The sequence below is a fragment of the Anser cygnoides genome, chromosome 18 (genome assembly GCF_040182565.1).
Source record: "Anser cygnoides isolate HZ-2024a breed goose chromosome 18, Taihu_goose_T2T_genome, whole genome shotgun sequence".
Taxonomy (NCBI): domain Eukaryota; kingdom Metazoa; phylum Chordata; class Aves; order Anseriformes; family Anatidae; genus Anser; species Anser cygnoides.
In genome coordinates this window covers 12802521-12823326 of record NC_089890.1, presented here as the reverse complement: position 1 = coordinate 12823326, position 20806 = coordinate 12802521, and the positions used below count along the sequence as shown (strand labels likewise).

At 44.1% G+C, this 20806-nt stretch overlaps 1 protein-coding gene and 1 long non-coding RNA gene across 5 annotated transcripts in view; one reads left to right on the top strand and one right to left on the bottom strand.

Annotated features, from left to right (window-relative positions):
* The window catches only part of LOC106043777 (uncharacterized), a 195142-nt gene that overhangs the window by 28792 nt on the left and 145544 nt on the right, over positions 1-20806 (top strand). The window lies entirely within an intron of this gene.
* The window catches only part of WSCD1 (WSC domain containing 1), a 29652-nt gene continuing 20894 nt past the window's right edge, over positions 12049-20806 (bottom strand). For both annotated transcript variants that reach the window (XM_048074095.2, XM_048074097.2), the window contains 4 exons: positions 17631-17796; positions 15975-16139; positions 15082-15282; positions 12049-13184 (listed from right to left, as the gene is read on the bottom strand). In XM_048074095.2, the coding sequence (XP_047930052.1) occupies positions 12832-13184; positions 15082-15282; positions 15975-16139; positions 17631-17796 (885 nt within the window). In that variant the 3' untranslated portion in view covers positions 12049-12831. The remainder of the gene's footprint in view (positions 13185-15081; positions 15283-15974; positions 16140-17630; positions 17797-20806) is intronic.

Sequence of the window (20806 nt, the reverse complement as noted above, 5' to 3'; positions counted from 1 at the left end):
AGCGTTTTCTCTAGAGGCTCAGCAATGAGAAAATAGTGAGTTAAAATGTTTCTTAGTTATGTGCTGGAAAAATTAGCAAAAGCCTGCATTAATTGAAATTCAGTTCTTTATGTATATTAGTTCCTTCTGGGATTCTTAGCAGTGAGAAAGAAACAGAGCAACAGATTAAACTAAATGTTGGCAATGACAGAGATAAATTGAGGGTTTAAAGCCTACATTGAGACAAATTACTAAAAACCTGCTTGCTCTTTTTTCTTGACTTCCTGTAAGAGCAAGTACTCGGTAACACAGCAGAACTGCTGTTTGTAAACTTGGCCGTGGTAGGTACAAAAGGGAATTTAAGCTTAGCGGATGCGACTCAGTGGCCCAGCTTTCCAGTGAGTGCATTAATGTTTTTTTCTGTAACTTGAAAGCAGGTGCTTTCAGCGTCCCTAGACTGCCTCTTCTCGCAGTCTCTCCTCAGATTGCCTCTTTGCCCTGGTACCCTCCGTAACCCTGGGCAGGGCAGTGGTGCTTGTGGGCAGGGGCTGACCCGCAGCAGCCCTGGGTTGTGGTGCTGGGGCCGTGCTCTCACTGTGCATGGCAGAGCAGGGCTGCAACCCTGCGGGGCTCTGGGGCCTGGTGCAGTCACCAGGCTGAAAGCAGGAGATTTTCAGCATGTGTCAGCTTTGGGACTGGATCCAGAAAAGGTGTTCTTAAGGTCTTTGTGGTGCATTTGAAACAAAATGTGTATTTTATACATAGCTCAAGCAGGATAAGCCGATCTAGTATTTGGTAGTATAGTTCTGTTAGTGTCCATCCCCATTCCCCCTTACAGGTACTTAACTTAAGAATCTTCAACCGGATTAGTAGTAGTAGTAAATTTTAAATCAGCATAAATAATACAGAAATTAAAAATGAAGAAAGTTGGAATGGTTTGAAACATGGACACTATCAAAGTCTTTATCTGCCTTCTGAGGTTTCTGTATGTTGGTGATACACTGAAAATTATTTATAGAGCATGTGTGTACTATTGTTCCTAATTTAAATGTGTGCACTGACTGTTTTAAGACCCAGAGCCAGACCCACTGGAAGAGGATGGCTGTTCTGTGCTGTTAACAATGCTGATTGAAACGGGCATCTAGCCCAAATCATGCTGTTGTGGCACAGGAGAGTTCTTCATGGTCAGCACAGAGACATTTTTTACCACACACTGCAAAACAAGTGGAATTTACTTTTCTTGCTGGGTATGATTTTTCAGCAAGCTGTTTGGAAACTGTGTTATTGAGTTAGGATAAGCTAATTACTCCAAGATCTCAGCACTGATTAAGTTGTAGCTGTGGTATCCAGAAATTTAAGTGCAAGGTACAGTGAATTCAATGTCTGCAGTAGAGGGTGACTAATCTCTGGATGCTGTGGTTACTTCTGCACATTTTCTTGGTATTGGCTCAGCACCATCGATGTTCTCGTGGGATCAGTCCCCGCGCATAGAGAGCTGTCCGTGCGTCTCGATGGACGTGCAATGCTGGCAGCAGCCCTGGGTGGGCCAGGAGCTGGTCCTGCATTTGGGCTCAACATGTGGCTTCTGGGGTGAGCTTGGGCATCAGGTGTGGGGAAGGATGCTGGGGCTGGTGGCAGCTGCTCAGCAGTGCTGTGGCTGCACTGGGCCCCCACGCCTGGATCTCACCCACATGCTCCCTTCAAATTAAACAATGAGCACCTGCATTTATAAGAAAACAGTTGTTACTAAATTTGCTCAAATATTCAATTTGTTCCATTCCAAGGATTTCTAATCAATATTGCATTCTAGCAGAAAAATAATGTAATAAGCTGTTATTAGTATAATGTGTTTGTTGATGCTCACAACTGACAGTTAATCTTTATTTTAATTAATTCTCAGATTAGTTAAATAGAAAACATTCTGATTTTTCATTCTACTTTAAAAAAAAATTAAAAATTTACTATGCTTCCAGCACTGATAATGATGGGATAGACGAGACTTTTATGTTCTGATATATAGAGGAACAATTCTGGTTGCTCTAGTTCAAGCCATCCATAATCTAACAGCTTCTTGTAGAGGCTCAGTGGAAATGAGGTTTCTTGTGATGCCTTCCCAATATTTGCAGCTCCAGGCTGCAGGCATCAATCCCTGGTAGCTAGATTTCATTGAACAAAAAGCAAACACCTCTGTCCTGTCTTGTGCCATGTGATGTTTACTGAACGTTAGGTATCTGGGTTATCAATTTTTTCCACAGAGATAGTCTCAAACTTAACAAACAGGATTGTTACTTGCCCTAATTAAATGTATGCTTTTAAAATCAGTCCTCTGGTTTAAGTCCTCTACCTAAAACAACCTGAAATACTTTTATAGCTGATGAGAACTTGTTCTGCATTTTGAAGATGAGTTTGACAGGGGCACAGCAGAGCTTCTCTGAAGCTTTCTAAGTTGTTTGGTCTCCTGAATTTCTGTAAGGAGGTTAACAAAGTAGTTTTACACTACTAGTTAAACATTCTGTTCTACCGATGACTGGCCACATATTTATGGTAATAACAAATAAAACGTTGTCAACAATCCTTGGTAGAATAATGCAGAAGATACTTGGAAAATATTTTTGTTATACCTTCTGTATCTGGAGACTAAATAGAATTTCTGTAAGGGTTTGTAATGTTAAAAAAAAAAAAAATCAGAACTTATAGCTGTCGTGGATCTGAGTGGAAAACTTAGTTTGCTGTCCCAGAACAAATATGAGGTTTCAATTTGTTTATACTTCTTCATTTTCTTATATTGCTGTTACTTTAGATGAGAGATGAAAGGACAATTTGTGCGTGCATGAAAGTAATTAGTCTGAGCAAGAAAAGAGGCTGGTAAGATGTTGCTTCACCTTCAGTCATTTCTCAAACAACCATAAGCTGAAATTGTAAACTTAACATACTTTGAACTAAAACAAAGCTTTTTTTTTTTTATAAATGCTACTTAGCAGTTGCATTCCCTGTCTCTCTCCCCCCCAGTCGACTTTCTTAATTTGGCACACTTTGCACGTTGCCTTTTTCCATAAGCAGCTTTTGACAAGGCAGGAGGAGTATGCAGCCAGAAATGTTCTTGTCAGCTTCTGATGTGAGGCACCACACCGCTGCCCAGTGTGCCTCAGTGACCTGCGCCAGGGAGCCAGAGGGTCCGTGAGATGTACTGACATTCCTTAGCAATGCAATTAGCTTGAGGTGCTACGTACTGGTTATGGGCATCAACACAAAACTGGAAGACAGCCTGAACAAAGCACTAGAAGCCTGGGGGAATATCCAGTGCTATCAAATTGCTGGACTGGATAGCCTAACAGGATTTCTGTCCCTGGCAATTAGGATTAATCCTGTTCACCCCTGGTAAAGAGTTGTCAAAGGCAGAACTTGCCTCTCTCCTTTCTGAATGAACCTAAGAAGAAATGAATGCATGCTGAAAGCCCAGGCCTGTTTCTGCCTTTGATAAAGAAGTTTAGTAATGACAGCAGTGGGTGAAATGGTATCTTCGACCAAAGAACACAGAATTTGCAGAGGCGTTAGGTATTTAGAATATTTGTCTAGTTGGTGTGTCACAGCATGAGGAAGACTTACCCTGATGAGTAATTTGTTTTTTGTTTGTTTGTTTGTTACAATCACATTTGAGAAAGCAACTTATTTTAGTTTCTATGAAACTTCAGAGTCTCTTTTCTCCACTGTATAGGTATTTAGCATTGGGAACTACTCCACCCACTCCAGGGACTTTAGGGACCTAGTATGTTGTGCAGCCTGCCATTACTACTCTGCTTTTCTACTGTGTTCCTGGCTTGCTTGCGTACAGTAGGAAACATGGACTCTCACGTTTAGTGTTTATCTACGTATTCTCCCTTGCAGACAATAGAGATTTTAATAGCAAGCCATTAGCGTTCCTCTTGCATGCTTCTCTCTTACACATGTTAGAGATCGCTGGTGAGAACTATGTTGCTGTAGATAGAAAGGGTTAGAAAATGGCCATCAAATTTCATAGTGGAAGCTGAAAATTAGTCATGCTTAATTTTAATGTCATGTAATCTCCCAGTAAGCTCTTCTAGTTGAGGCAATTACAAGTGAACACCTTCACAGAAATCTCCTCCCGTGTGTGTCACTGCCAATGTTCCATGGTGTTTCTGCTATGTGAGTTGCTACAGGAACTTTTGGTTTAAAGGTGAGAGGCTTACTGGAGCCTCTCACAGCAGCCATTAAAATAAGCACATACGTAAGACTATCACTTTTTTGGAAAAGGCCCTTTAGGCAAGGAATGTTTGTGCTTGCTATGTCTCTCTCAGCTTGAGGTGCAATCTCTCCTTCAAGCAAGCCATGCACACTGGTGCTGTATCAGTTACTATGCTTGCTGCAGGCTGTGGGGATGCTCACCTAGTTTCCGTGCCTCCAGGCACTGCTGGTGGAACAGGTTCCAGCAATATATCCTGTAAGACAAGCGCTTCGGGTAATAAGGGCTGTGCCTGCTTGACCATGTTGTTTGCTCTATGGAACCTTTCAGTAGCTCTGTTTCAAGGGGCTTGCCAGCAGTGTAACCTACAGCAACATCCCGGCCTGGCTGCAGCAGGAGCCCAGGTCCACCAGATGGGGATGGTTTAAAAAACAAAACAACAAAAAAAAGAAATTACTTTTAATCATCACCTGATCTGCTCCTTGAGACAATTTTGTCTGAACTTCACAGTATCTCCAGATTTTTGTATGGTACATCAGGTCAGCAATAGAGGAGGACACAGCCTTAAGTTAGTCCAGACTAATGCATAATAGGTCCACTCCAGGTGCATCATATTTATTGTTGTAGTAATAAAACAGAGGCACTTAATTTGCTGTTTTCTAATTGGGATTAAATTGTCATAATTACGTCTAAAAACTAAAATGATACTCCTATTTGCTCCCCTCAGACTACTACTATGCCAGAAAAAAACTTGCAAGTAGACATTTTGGCAGACTGCATCCTTAGTCAATGACAAACCTGCAGCTACACAGTGTTAGGCAAAATTAAAATGCTTAACTTTTTTTTTTTTTTTGAAAAACCTGATGCGTGTTGTGGGTAATATTGGTGGTACGAAGAAGGTTGGGCTAGATGATCTTGGAGGTCTTTTCCAACTTTTATGATTCTATGTTTGTGGTCTGGCAGATTTCTGAGTGATATGTACGTGTTCAATATTGAGGAGAAAAATACATGTTTGTTTGGGGTCACTTTTTTTCCCTTCTCTGCTATTTAATATTTATGATGTAAGTTGCTCTATCAAAATGCTAAATAATTGTGACCTGTATAGGCAAGGAGTTTTATTTAACCTTTGAAAACTGTATTTACATGTTTTAATATATATATGAATAATGCATAAAGTTAGGCACTAAGGTTATTTTCAAAGCCAGTCATTTCAGAATCAAGCTGTAGGAAACAACAGAAGAGTGGTTTTTTTTTTTTTTTTTCCTTTTGTACTTTACCTTTTTTAATTCTCCAAGATTCAGGAAATAACATTGAAGTCTTATGCCATTGGGATTTCTCACTAAACTTCAAAGCTTAATTTAGTCTCTGCTGGAATGAAGAGAGGCATAAAACAGGCACAGTGGAATCCGTTTAACCGAGTGGCTGCAAAAGAAATACAGTTTAGAAGAAAACAAGTGTTCTGCACAATCGTTTAACAACAACAACAACAAAAAAGGTGGAGTGCAGTTGCTAAAATGCAGAGGTACCTGTGTCCCTTGGGAGGCTGCTCAGTGCAGGTACTGCTCCAGTGCGTGGAGGGGCGTGGGGCTGCCCTGGGGCTGGTCCCAGCCCTGCACACCCCGAGGCAGTGCGGTGGCCCCACACTGGCTTCTCCATCCAGGGGACCAGAGGCAAGGCCAAACCTCCTGGTCCCTGCCTGAAGGACGGGACCCCGTTGGTGCATGTGGCTATGTGCACACCTACCTGCATGTGTATAACAATTTTCTACAGCATCATTTTAATAGAGTATGTCAGCATGGAAGATTTGGCTTATTTTCCAGCATATTTGATGCTTCATGAAGGATGCAGTTTTACTTCAGACTGCTCCTTTATAAGCCCACTCGTCAAAGAAATGTTCTTGTCATTAGCAAGGTGTTTCTTTTAAATCATTCCCCTATCTGTATTTTTTATCCATTGTGACATGAATTTTCTTCTATGAAATGAGCTGTGTAATTTTGCTAAGGCAGTGCTAAGTGCTTTATTTAGAAGCATTACAGGTTAATGCAGACTTTCAACCAATCTTACAAAAACAAAGGCTATGATCGTTCGTTCTGCCTCTGCAGTGGTTTTATGATAATTGCTTGTAATCCAGTCAATGCATATCTGCAGGAAGTGCTCTATTTACGCAGTATTTCTTCTGACACACCCCACTGATACAGAACTGACCTTGAAAAATCTCTCCACTATGGTCCACACGAGGAAATCATTCTCCCTTTCAATAATTTTAAGAGCTTGTGATTGCATAGCATCTCCAGTCTGAAAATATCGATGTTCCACACTTGGCACCACTGAAAGGCTGCAGCAGTAGCCAGGTGGGCAGCCAGATGTTACTCGCTGCACAAGGGCAGGACTTGAAGGATCACTGGCCAAGGCTTGGGTGAGCCTTGAACCTCAGCAAAATACCGAGTAGCGTCCCCAGGGTGGGCAGGAGATGGTTTCTGGCTGGGCTAAGTGATGCCACCCACTCCAGCCCTGGCTTTCTCCAGGGAATGGGGCTGTAGGATTTCTTGGCAAATGCCCTCACATGCAACTTGGTCGTACGGGAGGCACTTGGGTAGCAAGGAGGTCGTCCCCGCAGCGACTTGCGGCTGGCTGAGGTTCCCCAGATCTATTGCCAACCCACTCGTAACAGTGCAGCACTGCCGCAGCAGGCCCCTGCTCTGCTGTCTGTGAAGCGAAGTTAGCTTCGCTGGCAAGAATGAGCAGGCTTGATGCACGCCGCTGGCATGTCCTTATGCTTTAAAAGTAGGTTAAATATTGGCCTCTCCTGCCACTGGCTAGTTCCAAGGATCTGTCCTCTGCCTGGGGCAGCGGTAACTCTGAGATTCATGGCCCCTTCCTGTGCTGCTCATCTCCATGCTGGCTCTGCCTTTCTGGAGGTGCCGAGGGCTCGGTCCCCAGGCGAGGGCTGCTTCCTCTGCTGCTTCCATGGCTGGTCCTGGCGCGGGGCACAGAAAGGGATGGAGCCTTGGGCCGTGGTCCGAGGAGCAGGCTCCAAAAATGGGGCTGAGACGAAGCTCTGCAGGGAATGGAGAGGGGAGGAAGTCTGGCTTGATGAAATGGGAGAGCATTAATGAGAATTAATTTCATTTAAAAATCTTTAGGCCTATCACAGTATTTTAACTGTTGCATAAAACATTTCATTTTAATAATGTACTTTAATCATATTTCTTTTCATTTATGGGAGTGTTTGACACCATTTTATGTGACTAAGAGCAGGCTTTCTCTTTTTTTTCTTTGCTGCTGTTACAGATGGCTTGGTCCATACTGGATCCATTTACAACGCTTATGCCCCATGTGTGGAACTTCTGTAATTTCTGATAAGATTCTTGCATTTTCTTGAGCATGCGTGTGAGTTGCTGTATTTGTGAGAAGGTGCGTGTTATGTCACCTTCTGAGAACCTGGTGGATTGGAACCAAACAGTGATGTACAAGTGGCGGACTGAGTATTGCAATAAGAAAAACTTCTGAGCTAAGAGCTGTTAATTGAGAATAGAGATGCTATAAGGAAAAACAAATGCTGGGAAAAAGATGTTTGCTTGTCTGAGTATGAAGAAGGCTGAAAAAAAAATGCCTTTCTGTAAGACATTGTGGTTCAAAGGGCAAGAGCTGACTTATGGTCCTTTCTAATTTGTACATCTGCAAATTTGTTAGAGTAATTAAATGCTAATATAAAAATCAGATTAAAAGGGAAGCTTTCTTAAAGATTACTCTCAACTAACAAGGGTCAAAAGTAAATTATAAGTAACCCATAAATATCCAGCTTTTCAACTGTCTGCATAAATGTCACAACTGAAAAAAGCAGTAACTCAACCTTCTATATTTGAACATCTCATTATATTCAAGGCCATTGAAAGGCACATTAAGTTCCAGAGAGGTGACGCATAAGGTCTCATGCTGAAAACCCATCCTTTAATTATTTTATGGAGGTTAATGTTGCTGTAGTAGAGTAGTAGCTTGGTCTTAGCAGTGAATAATAGGTTTCAGCAGAAATGGTTTTAATGGAAAATTAATAAAGCAATGCAGAATGGCTGAATTACATTTGAAGGCTGGTGATGATGTTCATGTTTTTAAGTGTTGCTTTAAAGGTTTTACCTTGCAGCTGGTTTCCAGGAAGCAAAGCCATTTCTCTCTCTCCTATTGTGTCCTCTTTTCCTGGGCAGGTTTACCTTTTTTTTTTCTTTCTTTCCCTCCCTCTCTCTAGAAGAGTGCAAGTGCACTTGAGAGGTAAGCAGATCTTAAACAGATACCCACAAAATTCCTCTCTCTAGAGGGATTATCTCCCACCTCCGTGTAAAAGTTTTCCAGGATCTTGGCTTTGATGAAGGATGGTGGGGCATTCATTGCTTGTGTTTTCAAGTTAAGCCTTCCCAAAGCTATTAATGTTTTTGTGCTGTTACAGTGTGTTTATGGTAAGCTTATGCTTGTATGGATGTTTTATGTCGGGTCTGTTTGTTAGGGAACGTGGCCATATGCCTATCATCTTTGGGGCTTTTAGCTTGAGCACCCAGGGAACATTGCTCACTGACATAATGGACCTTGCACAGGTTGTAGCGGTGGGTGAGTGTCTGCAGATGTCTTGTCCTGTGGGTTCCAGCACTGGCTATTCTGGAAGGAGAGGGGGAATGCAGAGCATCAGTAACTTGTGTATTCAGAGAAGTAGGTTGAGCCCAGTGGGGCAGCTGGAGGTTGATGAGCTCCCAAGACAATAGCCTGAGCATGAGAGCAGTCAGGGTCCAAGGGGGCTGCTCTGGGGGTAACCTGAACCCTGGTGGGCAGTGAGACAAAATGTAGCTGCAAGTTGATGGAGAGTCTTGATTCCAGCTTGTGTATCATGACAGTGGTTTGCTTGAAAAGTTCAAGTATTAAACTCCTTTAAAAAAAAAAAAACCACAATTGCTTCAAATGTAGCATCTCGGCTTTGTTCTAGCTGCCTGCTTATGACTCATAGCTTTAACTCCTGAAGAAAGCTGAAAGCTTGGGGGAATTGCATGCATGTTTCTATTTCTAATATGCTACTGTTGAGTACAAAATAAAAATGTATGTGGAGTGAACATCAACATGGCTTTTAATGGCATGATAGCTTATTTTTTCTGATCAAAATATCCTGGTTAATTAAAGCTCAGTATGATAAGCATAGAGCTTGTTGAGTGTAGGAAAATTTGCCTTGCAGGGAAATTGCTTGTGTGTGTGTGGTTTTCTTCATCTGCTCCTATGTGTCATTAAAACAGATGCAGGGGGAGAAAAAAATCAATAAAACCTAACTTTCACTACTAGACTTCTATTTGTGACAGACCTAGTTGCAAATGAATTAGACTGATTACAGTAGATTTGTTGCTAGTGTCATTCCCTGACCTGGCATAAAGCAGGGGGGTCCCAGTAAAATGCAGTCTGAAGTCTGCACTGGCTGTAGCACCTTGCTTCTTTGGGGCCTTCTGTCCTCTCGAACCTGGTGGGTTCGGGACTCAGACCACCGCTTTGTCTGTCTGAATACATGAAGAGGTCCGCCTGGGCAACTTGCAGTGTACGAGGATCTGAAACATTCTGTTACTCTGGGGTATTCTCTATTTACAGGCAATCCCTTGGGAAGTGGAAAGGATGAGCAATCTCTAAATCAAGTTGTGGAAAGAATGGGAAAAATATATCTTTTTGTGTTGAGTTTTGCAAGTCTTAATCTGTCAGAAGTCCTTTGTGATCAGTGGTAGGTGGTCTTTTCGGGAAGGAAAAAAACCTTTCTTTATGACCTGGACAGCACTAGACACACGTGGTACTTCGCTTTCTCCTTCTGTGTGTCTGACCAGAGTCCGTGCATCTATCAGTGACTAAGTGAAACTTGCACACTGTTTTTGTAAGAAATGCATATTTTCATATTGCATGGATTGGCGTAATACTTGTGTAAAATTCTTATGGTGCAGTGCAGCATGTGAGCATCAGTGTCTGCTGTGCAAACTTGCTGCAGTGCTGAGGTCAGCGGTGGCAAAGATCTCTGTCTTGCCAAATGCTGTTGAGCTGCTGACTTGGGATAACAGGCAAAAGCAAGGCAGGTTATTTACACCTGCAGTGCGGAGCCTGAGAGGCTATGTGATCAGTGTCTGTGAGCACACCTGGGGATAAATAAGAAGGGCGACTTAAACTGACAGATAATGCTGGGGAAAGAAGAAAAAAAGAGAAGCATGAGTTACAAATATGTATTAAGTTCTCAGTTTGTAGATGACTCCTAACCATTAGGTGACAAAAATTCTGCAGCCTTCGTAGGAGAGAAAGGGTTGAAAAATACTGCAATTCTTTTTAAGTTAGAAGTCAGTATATTTGTGAGTATAACTTACATGCGGTGGTGCAGGCAGCAGCAGGGATTGTGTGCAATGGCCCAAGAAGTCCTTGTCTACTCTTACATTCTGTGAGTATTCATTTAAGATAGTATAACAAACTAATACATACGTATTTGTTTGTATACCTACGTATATAAAGTGAGTGTGTATATGTTACATACAAAATGTAGATAAAGAGGCAGCCTCTGTACCTCGTTTATTGAGTATCGGTTAGCTACAATGAGCTGATTTTTGGCATGCACAGAGTTTATGAATATTCATGTTCTACAGTTCTAATTTTAGCCACGTGGAGCCTTCAATACAGGACATGCACATAATTACAAAGTCTTTTCGAGAGCTTGCAAGCTGTCTGTATCCTCACCAGTTACAGTGGTGAAATGACCTATGTATGTACTTAAATGATTCCATAAATTTAGACCAGGCTATGTAATGGCAATGTAATGTCTTTCTCACAATCCTCGTGTTTTGTGGTGGACCCACAGTTCTGGCCTGTGGTCTCGTGTGAAGAATTTGCACAACTGGCCTAGGCCTGGGCTCAAATTCCATGGGACATGGCCCAAATCCACTGACAGGAGTTGGTGCCCAAGCATTTTAATGCCTATGTCCAAAAAGAATCTGCTCTTGTTTAAGTCACAGTAATGGTGGTGATAGACCTATTTTGCAGCTTCCAGATTTACCCACTTTGTTGCTCGTTCTCCGCTACAAGGGGGCTGGCAGGGAGAACTCCGAAGGCGCGGGCCAGCAGCCCCAGGCAGGTGCCAGTGGGAAGCCCTCACGCCGCCACCGCGTGTCCCGGTGCCTGAGTGCTGCGGTGCCCAGACGCTGCTCCCCAGTCAGTGAGAGCAAGGAAGGCTCAGGTTGGCTGAAATTTGTATTTGCTGATGTGAAGGCATTGTGCAGTGCGGTGTGCGTGTTGCTTTAGGAATATGAATGGTTATTCGCTATTTAAAGAAAGTGCTTTCCTCTCGTTGGATTTTAGGGATTCTACTTTTCTGTCAGTTGTCTGACTCTCAGTGATGTTTTACAACTACTTGGAGTGACATTTGTCAAGGTTGCCTACTATTATCTTTTCTGTTAACGTTTTAGTGACAACCATTATATAGTGCAGCTTATGTGAAAAAGTAAAACGTTGGGTATTAAGTGGGGTCAGGTAATGGAAGCTGAATAAAGCTTTCCAAATCATTTGCCACAACCTCCTTTGTTCTGTTTTGTGTGTGTGTGTTTTGTTTTTAATTCTTCCCCACTTGCCTTTACCTGGATTTTCAGCATCAGAATCAAGCTGATTTTCTTCTGGCTGTGTTTGTCATGTAAATGGCAGAAGATTTTTGGCTTTCGTTGTAAATCTGCTCAGTTGTCTGTAACTGCAGAACTGTCAGGGTAGTTTGGTTGCTGGGGGAGAGGCTGGGGGGAAGTGCCCCAAGCACAAACAGGGAGCTGTGTGTGGAACGGGACTATTTACTTATTTTAAAGCACAAATGACACACGCAGAGGAAGCCCAGCTCCCTTTATACAAACTCCTTATTTTATTAAAACTACTGTTTTCAGGCAGGTTTTCAAGGAATCCTTTATTTCACACGAACAGAAGCATCTTGCAGTCCCTTAGGCTGTGCCGTTCGTAGGCTTCCACGCTGGTGGCTGCTGAGCACCGGGTACTCCCTGGCACAAAGCGGAGCAAGCGGCAGTAGCTGGGGCGAGCACCTTGCTGGCTGGCTCTGGAGAGTGGTGGCGCAGCCTTCAGCATCTGTCAAGACCACCTCGGTGCTCCCTGGGGGGCCTGATCCCCTCACCCTGCCTGGTAAGGGCTTGCTTCAGCTCCCACAGGGAGCCTGGAGCCCGTCCTGGCCAGCAAACCCGAAGAGGGAAGCCACGGATCATGCTGAGAAGAACAGAATTTATTGTCTTAAGTGCTCCCTTGAAAATCATTTGTCAGCGTTGAGACTTTTTTCTCTCTTTACATATACCCATTTCCAACTCGGTAGCTGTGAAATCCCCAGCAACCCTGGTGGCGGATGCCTGCTGCAGGAGCAGCATCCCTTTGCTGCGGAGTTCTGGCCGTTTGTGCACAGAGGGGCACACGCAGGCAGACACTGGTAGCTTTGCCTTGGTTTCTATCCTTTGTTTTGTCTTTTGGAGCTCTTAGTGCCCTGAAGAACATCCAAGAGTAGAGAGAATTTGCACTACTCAGCAGATTCCACAAGTATCTTTGCTTTAGCTGCTATACAGGTCTTTTTTTTTATGAAAAAAAATATATATTTCTAAACATAGCTGAGTGCTACCACGCTATCATCTTGGCACATACTCTCTGGGTAGCCCTGTGAAGTTTCTTCCCCTCAGGGCTTCATCCACTGTCAGGATGTATCTGTCGATAAGATCTTTCATTTCCTGGGTGAATGGCTCAAAATTCTTCTGCTTAGCACCAGACCGCTTGAAATTCCCATCCCTATTGTTCTCAACGCAGAGCAGCCGGTCCTCTGTCACTGTCATGTTGAGGAACTCCACCATCTCCTTCAGCTTGGGGATGAGGCTCTGTTTCAAGTCCTCATAGTGGATGACAAGGAGGCGTTTTCCATACTTCAGCCAGTCCAGGACGTGGGAGGCCCACCAGGAGGCATAGCTGTTCACAAAATCAGGCCACTCTAGATGATGGGAAAAGCAGAGAAATAAGACCATGTTAGCCGTGCTTTCCCCAGTTTTCTAAATTTTACCTTGGTGCAGGAGTAGAGGTGCTGGCCATGGAATGACACTGGTGGGCGGGTGTGCGCTGGAGAAGGCAGTGTGGCCAGCTGCAGAGGTACAGCAGCTCTGCTTCCAGCTTTGGGTATGGAGGCGGATGCTGTTCTTCCCCTGTTCAAAGTGGTGATGGGGTAGTGCTCCCAAATGTGGATGCCTAACCCTGCTGCCCCTCAGTCACCCGGACTGTGCAGGTTTGGGGCATTAACGGTGCTGGGAGAAACTCAGCTGTATGGGAAGTCCCTTGGGAGGGTCAGGACAAGGCCAGGCAGAGCTGCAACTTTGCATCTTTCATGTGTCTTGCATTTAGGGCTTGAGCTCTCCTCTGCATGCAAGCAGGCAGCTTTGTGCAGGGTTTGGGGAAGGGCAAAAAGAAGGGAGAAGTGACTGGAGGAAAGCAGTGAAGGGGCACCGAGCAGGTCCTGCTTGGACACTGGTTTGAGCAGTGCTTTGCCATATAACTTCAAGATTCTTTTGCCTCTGTAGTCTTCTACCCTTTAGCCTCTATTTCAAATGTTGTTTGAGAAAGACAGGGCAATTCTATATTTACATATATGTGTATATAAAAATACACACACATGCAGCATCAAAACCCTGATCCTCGCTGGGGCCTGAGGTGTTCCTCACTCACTTCCAGATTTGTTGAATAATATATCATTTTGATTGCTTCTGGGGAGATTGGATAAGAATACAGGATTAATTGGGAAGATTCTTGGGTTCCTGGCAAATGGGAGGGATTTATGGTCACTTACCAGGATCACCAGGACAAAATTTACTGAATTACTTTCCTGCTATTGCCTTGGGTGACACCTTAATCTCTTCTGGGTGGTTGTGATAATTTTCCGAGGCTCAGGATAGTCTGAGCTGAAGGTTTTGGGTTGGACAAAGAGCAATTGTGGCTGAAATATAACAGTTTGTAGTTCGTAGCACAGGAAAGCCATTCCCTCCAGTCTTTATTTTCTCTTTTCTACGGGCTATTTTGCCTGCTTTTTGATGAATCGGTCTTGAGTTGTGACTGATGAAAGGTGATATATGAACTTGGGAAAGAAACATGCTGTGACAAAGGACACTTCCCTGCCACCCCCAGAGCCCTGTTCTATGTGGTTTGCCAAGCCATATCTGTTATGTCTAAAACATACAAGAGGAGAAATGTGTGCTGAATCCTTTCTGTGCTGCAGAGTCTGTATGCAGCAGGGAAATCAGTCCTGCTATCCAGCTTGCTAGTCAGAGGCATGAAGTGTGGCAGTCATACTCTGAAGTCCTTTCATGTGTTCAAGGAATGCTGAATCTGAAGTCTCCTTATTGCTATTATCCTTATTTATCTGCAGCTCAGTAGCACCTGTGCAGTGCTGTAAAACTTCCTTCAGGAAAGTCATGCTCCATCAAATCCTCTAAATCTTAAATTAGATTTCTCTGGGTTATTACGTGCTGCAGGGGCAAACTTTCTTTGCGGCACGTAGCCTGGTGAATGGGCTGCGCAGCGGGCTCTTGTGCCTGGATGCGTTTTCTCTGCCACCCGGTACTTTGGTAGCAGTATTGCTGCTGCCTGCAGCCACAGTGCTGCTGCCACGCTGCCCTCCTCTCTGCAGCAGCAGAGGTGTGGCCCCACAGTGTCCACTCCCAGAGCGCGGGTCTGAGCGCTTCAGGGCCTGTCCTGTGCTGTGGTGGGACTCAAGTCCCACTGAGCGTTTGCAGTGCTCTTTGAGGTTTCGGCATCCTGTCATGGCGTTACCCCTGTCAGAATGCCACAGCAGTAGGCTTCAGGCCCTGTCCACAGCAGCGCTGGGTGCCCCGACACACTACCTTTGCTCTTCCAGTTGCGGTCCGTGGCATAGCCTAGGTGCCCAGCGAATTTCCTGTTGAACTCAGCCATGAGCGACTTGTAGGGGTTCCTTATCAACAGGATGGCAGAGTCAAACATTTCAATCTCTGTCTTGCCGCTTTCATGAGTTTTCACGCAGATGGTCCTTCTACTTCTCCAGTGGTCTTTTTCTCCTTTAAAACCTGTTTTACAAGACATGATATTTTTTGTTTTTGTTTACCCCACATGATCATATATCTGTGTCTTTTCATGTTCTTAAACCAATCCCTGCAGCGGTGTAAAACTGTTGTGAAAACACCAGTCAATTAAACCTGCCACCCAGTGCCTGAGACCAGGGCTGGCCACCTGCATGGCTAATTAACTTCACATGGGCTGGAGGAATTAGTAGGCACTCACGACAAAAGGGCTGCTCTCTGTGAAGCCAGTGCTCGGTGCATGATAAACATCAGGGTTACCCTCCTCAAGGTACTGGCCAGGGTACTGGCCTCCCGGAAGAATTAGTGACATTTAAAACAAACAAAAAAAAATAACCTCTTGTTTCATGTGCTACTGAAGTGTCTTGACCTCAGGGTTTAGTCAACTTTGTCTTTTGGACCATTCTTTTAAATGGGAGCGGCATGCTTGCAAGTACACAGCAACAAAACACGAGCCTGACTGCTGTTCAGGCCAGTATCTGCCCACTGAGCACGCTGCTGGAGCAGTCCCTGCTGCTGCCTGCACCACGAGGGACCACTTGTTCTAGGCACATGTTTAAATTGGACCAGATATGATGACAGTGACGCCCTTGTTGGCTCCAAGCAGAAGGACGCTGGAGCACGCAAGTAAAACCCTGTGCCTTGAAGCGCTTTGTGTGTCCCGTCCCCTGAAGCAGTACCTTTGTTGTAGAGGGCTCCATCGAAGTAATAGCTGCCTGTGTAGTAGCCCGTAGCATGCTCTATCAAATGGCGAGCCCATGTATTGCCAGCTCCAGGAAAACTTGACAAAGCAACAAACACTTTGGATTTAGTGGTTAAGAATTTTCTGTCTGTGCAGCGGGTGTCTGCAAGTATAGAAGATATTTCATTGTTAGCATTGTGGCTTTGTAGTAATTCCAGTGGCAGCCCTTGATTACAGGGTTTATTGTTTCTTTCTCCCTTTCAAATATAGGATATCAATTTGAGTCCAGTTGTGAGTCAGCTACTTCCCAAAATTAATTCATCCATAAGAGGCCGAAGAGATTATCCTCAGAAAAGGTTTTCACTGGTTTTGTGTTAGGCAGTGCATTTTTGTTAGAGCTACAGCAAACCATTTTACTTGCGAGCAAGTTCTGATGAAAGTCCCTTGATGTCTGCCTGTTAATTGCTGTTCGCCTGGCAGGCTGGCTTTTCAGTGAAACCCTGAATGCGCCATTATACCTGAAAACTGCAAATTTTATAGCACAGGAAAAACCCCTCCTACTGAAAAGAGCTGGCACTCAGTTAAGCATCCAGACTATGATTCTTCTCCAGAAAAGGGCGTGAGGCTGTTAAGGTGCCTGTGCTGCTCTGATCTCTGGTGGGGCTAGAACCTAGCTCCTACACGTTTTTGTAAATACTGACTGTATTGCTTAATATGCCGGTAAAAGTAAGGGTAGGGGGTGAGAAGCAATCCCAGCCCTCTATGTCGGTACAAAAAGAAGCCAGGAAATAATTAGAAATCACTCCTTTTTCGTTCTTCAAAGTAGCCTACAGATGGATCCATGGCCTGGAAGTGCGGCATAGTCCAGAAAAAGTTGTCTTGTGCTACTCCTGATCTACACAGATGTGGTAGATGCTAGCAATTTCCTGAAAGTGAGTGTTCTTGAATGACCTTTTGACATGCTGTTACCTGCAGTATACCTCTGAATTGAAAGATGAAGGGGGGAAAAAAAAAAGGTGTTGGGGGGGAAAAAAACTGCACCAACCTAGCACAGAATTTAATTTTAAATTTGTGAATAGTTTTGCTGAACTTGGTGCAAATCACTACGTGGAAAAAGCTACAGGTTCTGCCGTGATAGTTTACAGGATTAGGGCCTCACTGTCTGCTTTGTTTTCTGGCTTTGACACACATGAAGATTAATGTTTTGGAGGAAGGTGGGCAGAGAAAAATTAGAGTTTGCAGAGCTGTCTTGATGCCCCTGCTTAACAGGGGGCTGAGTGCGCACTCAGTGAACAGGACTCAAGCCAGACTACAGGGTCCTTGTCCCCAGGTGTCTCGGGGTTTGGCTTCCCAGGCTCTACCTTCTCTCTCCATCTGCAAAATAATTTTTCCAGTGGGGAGGATGTACTGTTTAACAAGAGAACGGTTGGAAATAATACCTGGAAAGATGCATGTTTATGAACGTGACTACAAGAAGGGAATTTAGATTAGGGGTGTCTTCTAAATTCCTGGTGTGATATTAGTCATAGAGGATAAGACTGCTGTAAACTGAACGATTCCAACCCGCTGCAGGAGGGAGAGGCAGAGGGGGTGCGGGGGGCTCTTTCCCGCAGTAGGGGGGTCCAGTCCTGGCATGGCAGGGCTGGAGCTGTACCTTGCACCGGCGTCTGGTAGACCAGGCAGTACTTCCCCCCGGCAGCAGTGCTGACGTTGAGCATCCCGCTGCAGAGCTGCCTGTCTGCGCCGCCGTGCAGCGAGAAGCGCCCAGTGGGGTAGCCGCAGTAGCACTCCCGCCCTCGGATGACTGCCAAGGGAAATTCCTATAAAGGAGAGAAAATAGATCAGTGCGTAAATGCCACGGCATCGACAGCCTGTGGGGAATACTCCTGTTATGCAAAGGAAAAATAAATCTTTACGGGGCCGCTGTCAAGATCAAAGCAGTGTTTGATGTATCATTGTAAATCTCGCTTCTTATATACTACTGCCTTTAACATGGCAATTTCTTTAAAAATAGATTTCAGATCTTGTAAAGTTTGAAAAATCACGATATTATCTTTTCATTATTCTTAAATATATCATTTGATAATATTCCTGCAGTCTTAGTATGTAACTCCCCCTGAAACTTCAGTATGGGAAAAGGTGTTTACCCCCAAAATGAGCATTTTGAATTGTATCGTGTTCTGAACTTCCATTTATAGTCCTCCAAACTGAGGAGTCATCTGCTAAAAGGTTTGACACATTCAGTTGAATTTACCAGAGTTTGTACAGAAGAAACGTGACCTTAAAAAATTAAAAGGAAAAAGGAACTTAGACCCCCTAACTAACTGCTGCAGTCATGTTTAAAATAAAAGTAAAACAAAGCCATGAAGTATGCATCTTACTGTGACACCTTCACAGTTTGAAAAACACTACTGTGTATAGAGGGGCTGGTGTAGGGCTTGAGTACTACTGTGTACATATTTTGGAAAAATTACTCAAACTGCCAAGTAACTTTTATGCCAAGTAACTACCACTTTCAGAGGGAAATGTGTGCTAGTTGCTTGCTGAAGAAATTTGGAAGTGTTTACATGCTCCATATGAAAAATTCATTCATTAGTTGGCAAAAATTTGCCCTAAAATTCAGTCTTCCTCCTGTTTACTGGGAAGACTGGGCTTGCGTTTTCGCAGACTTCGGAAGCCTCCCAGACAGCCCGCTGGGTGACATGCTGCGCATCAGCATGCAGGGAAGGGCCCAGCCTCGATGACAGTGGCTGAAGGAAGGTCAGGTTATTCGAGCACAGAGCATTCAATTCCACCTATTCCCTACCAACACTTTTTGCCTTTTAAAAGTCTCCTGGCCTCTGGAAGCACATGCCAGGACTGCTGAGCAGCTTATCTCTTGCTCTTCCCCACGTGTTCATTCTCTGATAAGGAGTCAAATACAACACACGTGTCGTCTGTGCCCAAACAGCCAACATTTGCTTAGTGAATGAGATATGACATTGTCAAAAACTATTTACAGATTTGATCCAAGGGCAAGAGTTCTTTGCCTGCAAACAGATTTTTCCCTTTATTTTGAAGCAGCGTCTCTCCATTGGAGAAATTAATAAATGTCCTGGCCCTCAAGCACAGCCTAGAATAACAATGGGCCTTTTACCTCACGCCAAGTGGCACCTGCAAAGGATTTACTCTTCTGGAAGGTTGGAGATTTTTGACGGGACTTAAGCATGTGCATCTCTATACTTCTGCATCTTTGTGCAATCGTTTTTGTGAAGGCAAAAAAGCCTGGGACAATACAGTACTGTTTTGCAATCACTCTGCAACACAGTTTGTGACTAAATGTAGTTCAGGGAAGAGAGATTCGGGGCTAGCGTTTGGCCCTTGTAGAGGGCAGGGGTGGCCAGGCTAATCCCCCACGTGTGTGCAGCCCCTCTGCTGGTCAGGCAGTATTATGAGAGCAATCTCTTGCTGTTTTTCTATTTTGTGTTTCTTTGTGCGGGTCTTTCAATGTCTTTCCCAAGCTTTCCTGAAGCAGGGCTCTGGTTTTGGCCATAAACAGTAGCATCGACCTTTATCTGGATTCATCTCCTGCTGTCTCCTGTAGCCTTACTACTGATGCTACGCCTCTTGCCTCCACTGTTTCTTCTTATCAGCACCTAACTTCAAAGTCTGGTAATCCTAGTGCTATATAGCATATGAAGCATCTAGCAAAGAGTTACTTCTGGGATGGGGAAAGAAAAACATGGGTGTCTCCTACTTGTATCCCTCATTTAAATCAACCTTCAGGAAGAGGAACTGGAAAAGACCTCAAACAAATGAGTGTCCTGGTACCTGGCTGGCAGAGGGTGAAGGGCTCTCCTTACAAGCACAGATTAACCGAGAGAGAAGGATGTATTTGCCTCTGTCGTGTATTTGTGACCTAATGGAGCTGGCCGCGATACAAGTGGTGGGGGATGTTTCTTGCATCTCCTGCTGCTTGAGTGTGCAGTCCCACGCAGCTGGAAGTGCTGACGCGATCTCACACCTGATGCCACCTCTGACACTTCTTTGCGGATACTTTGCTAACTGTGAGTGTTTAAGCACCCTGGTGTAAATTTAGCATAGGCAGTACGACCCTAACATGCAAACACAGGCACTAGCAAAACCTACTACCGATAAACTGGAAGAGTTCAGTCTATCTGCCTCCTGTTTCTGTGGTGTTAGGTGGCCTTTCAGACCCAAGGAAGGTCTGAAAATTGTCTTGAAAGGAAAAATCATGCTGTTAGCGCATTTCAGGAATTTTTTCTCCAGCAACATAAAATGTCATTGCTTAGGGTAAGAAGAACATTTTGGTCACTAATTTAGACTTAGGACACACGGTGCCTTTTTCCATTAAAGTGTCAAATCCTTGCATATTTGCCAACTGCAAACAGCAACCAACAACAACAAAGTTGCTTCTTTCACCTCTCTTTCCCTACTCCTTCAGTTCTGCTAGCTTTAATATGATAGCAATTTTTAAATCAAAAGATGATGATCTTACCTTCAGCAATTTGAATTGTTTTGTTTCATCAAGTATTTTAAACTGACATATCTGTACGTTTATGAAGTGACTGGAAAATTTCAGATGATAAAGTTGCTTTATTTACAACACTAAGGTTTCAGCAGCATGATTTGGCCCTGAAAAACAGGGCCTTTCTTGGTTCAGTAATGGACATTTACATTTATTTACATAAAAATTAACCACACAGGTGCCTTCTCTCTGAGCTTCAGCATGTGGTTGGGGAAAGGGGAGAAGCTGGGAGCTGGCCTGATGAGTAGCAGGTCTCAGATCGTAGGGCATGATGGAAGAAGTGTTATGGTATTTGGGGGGAT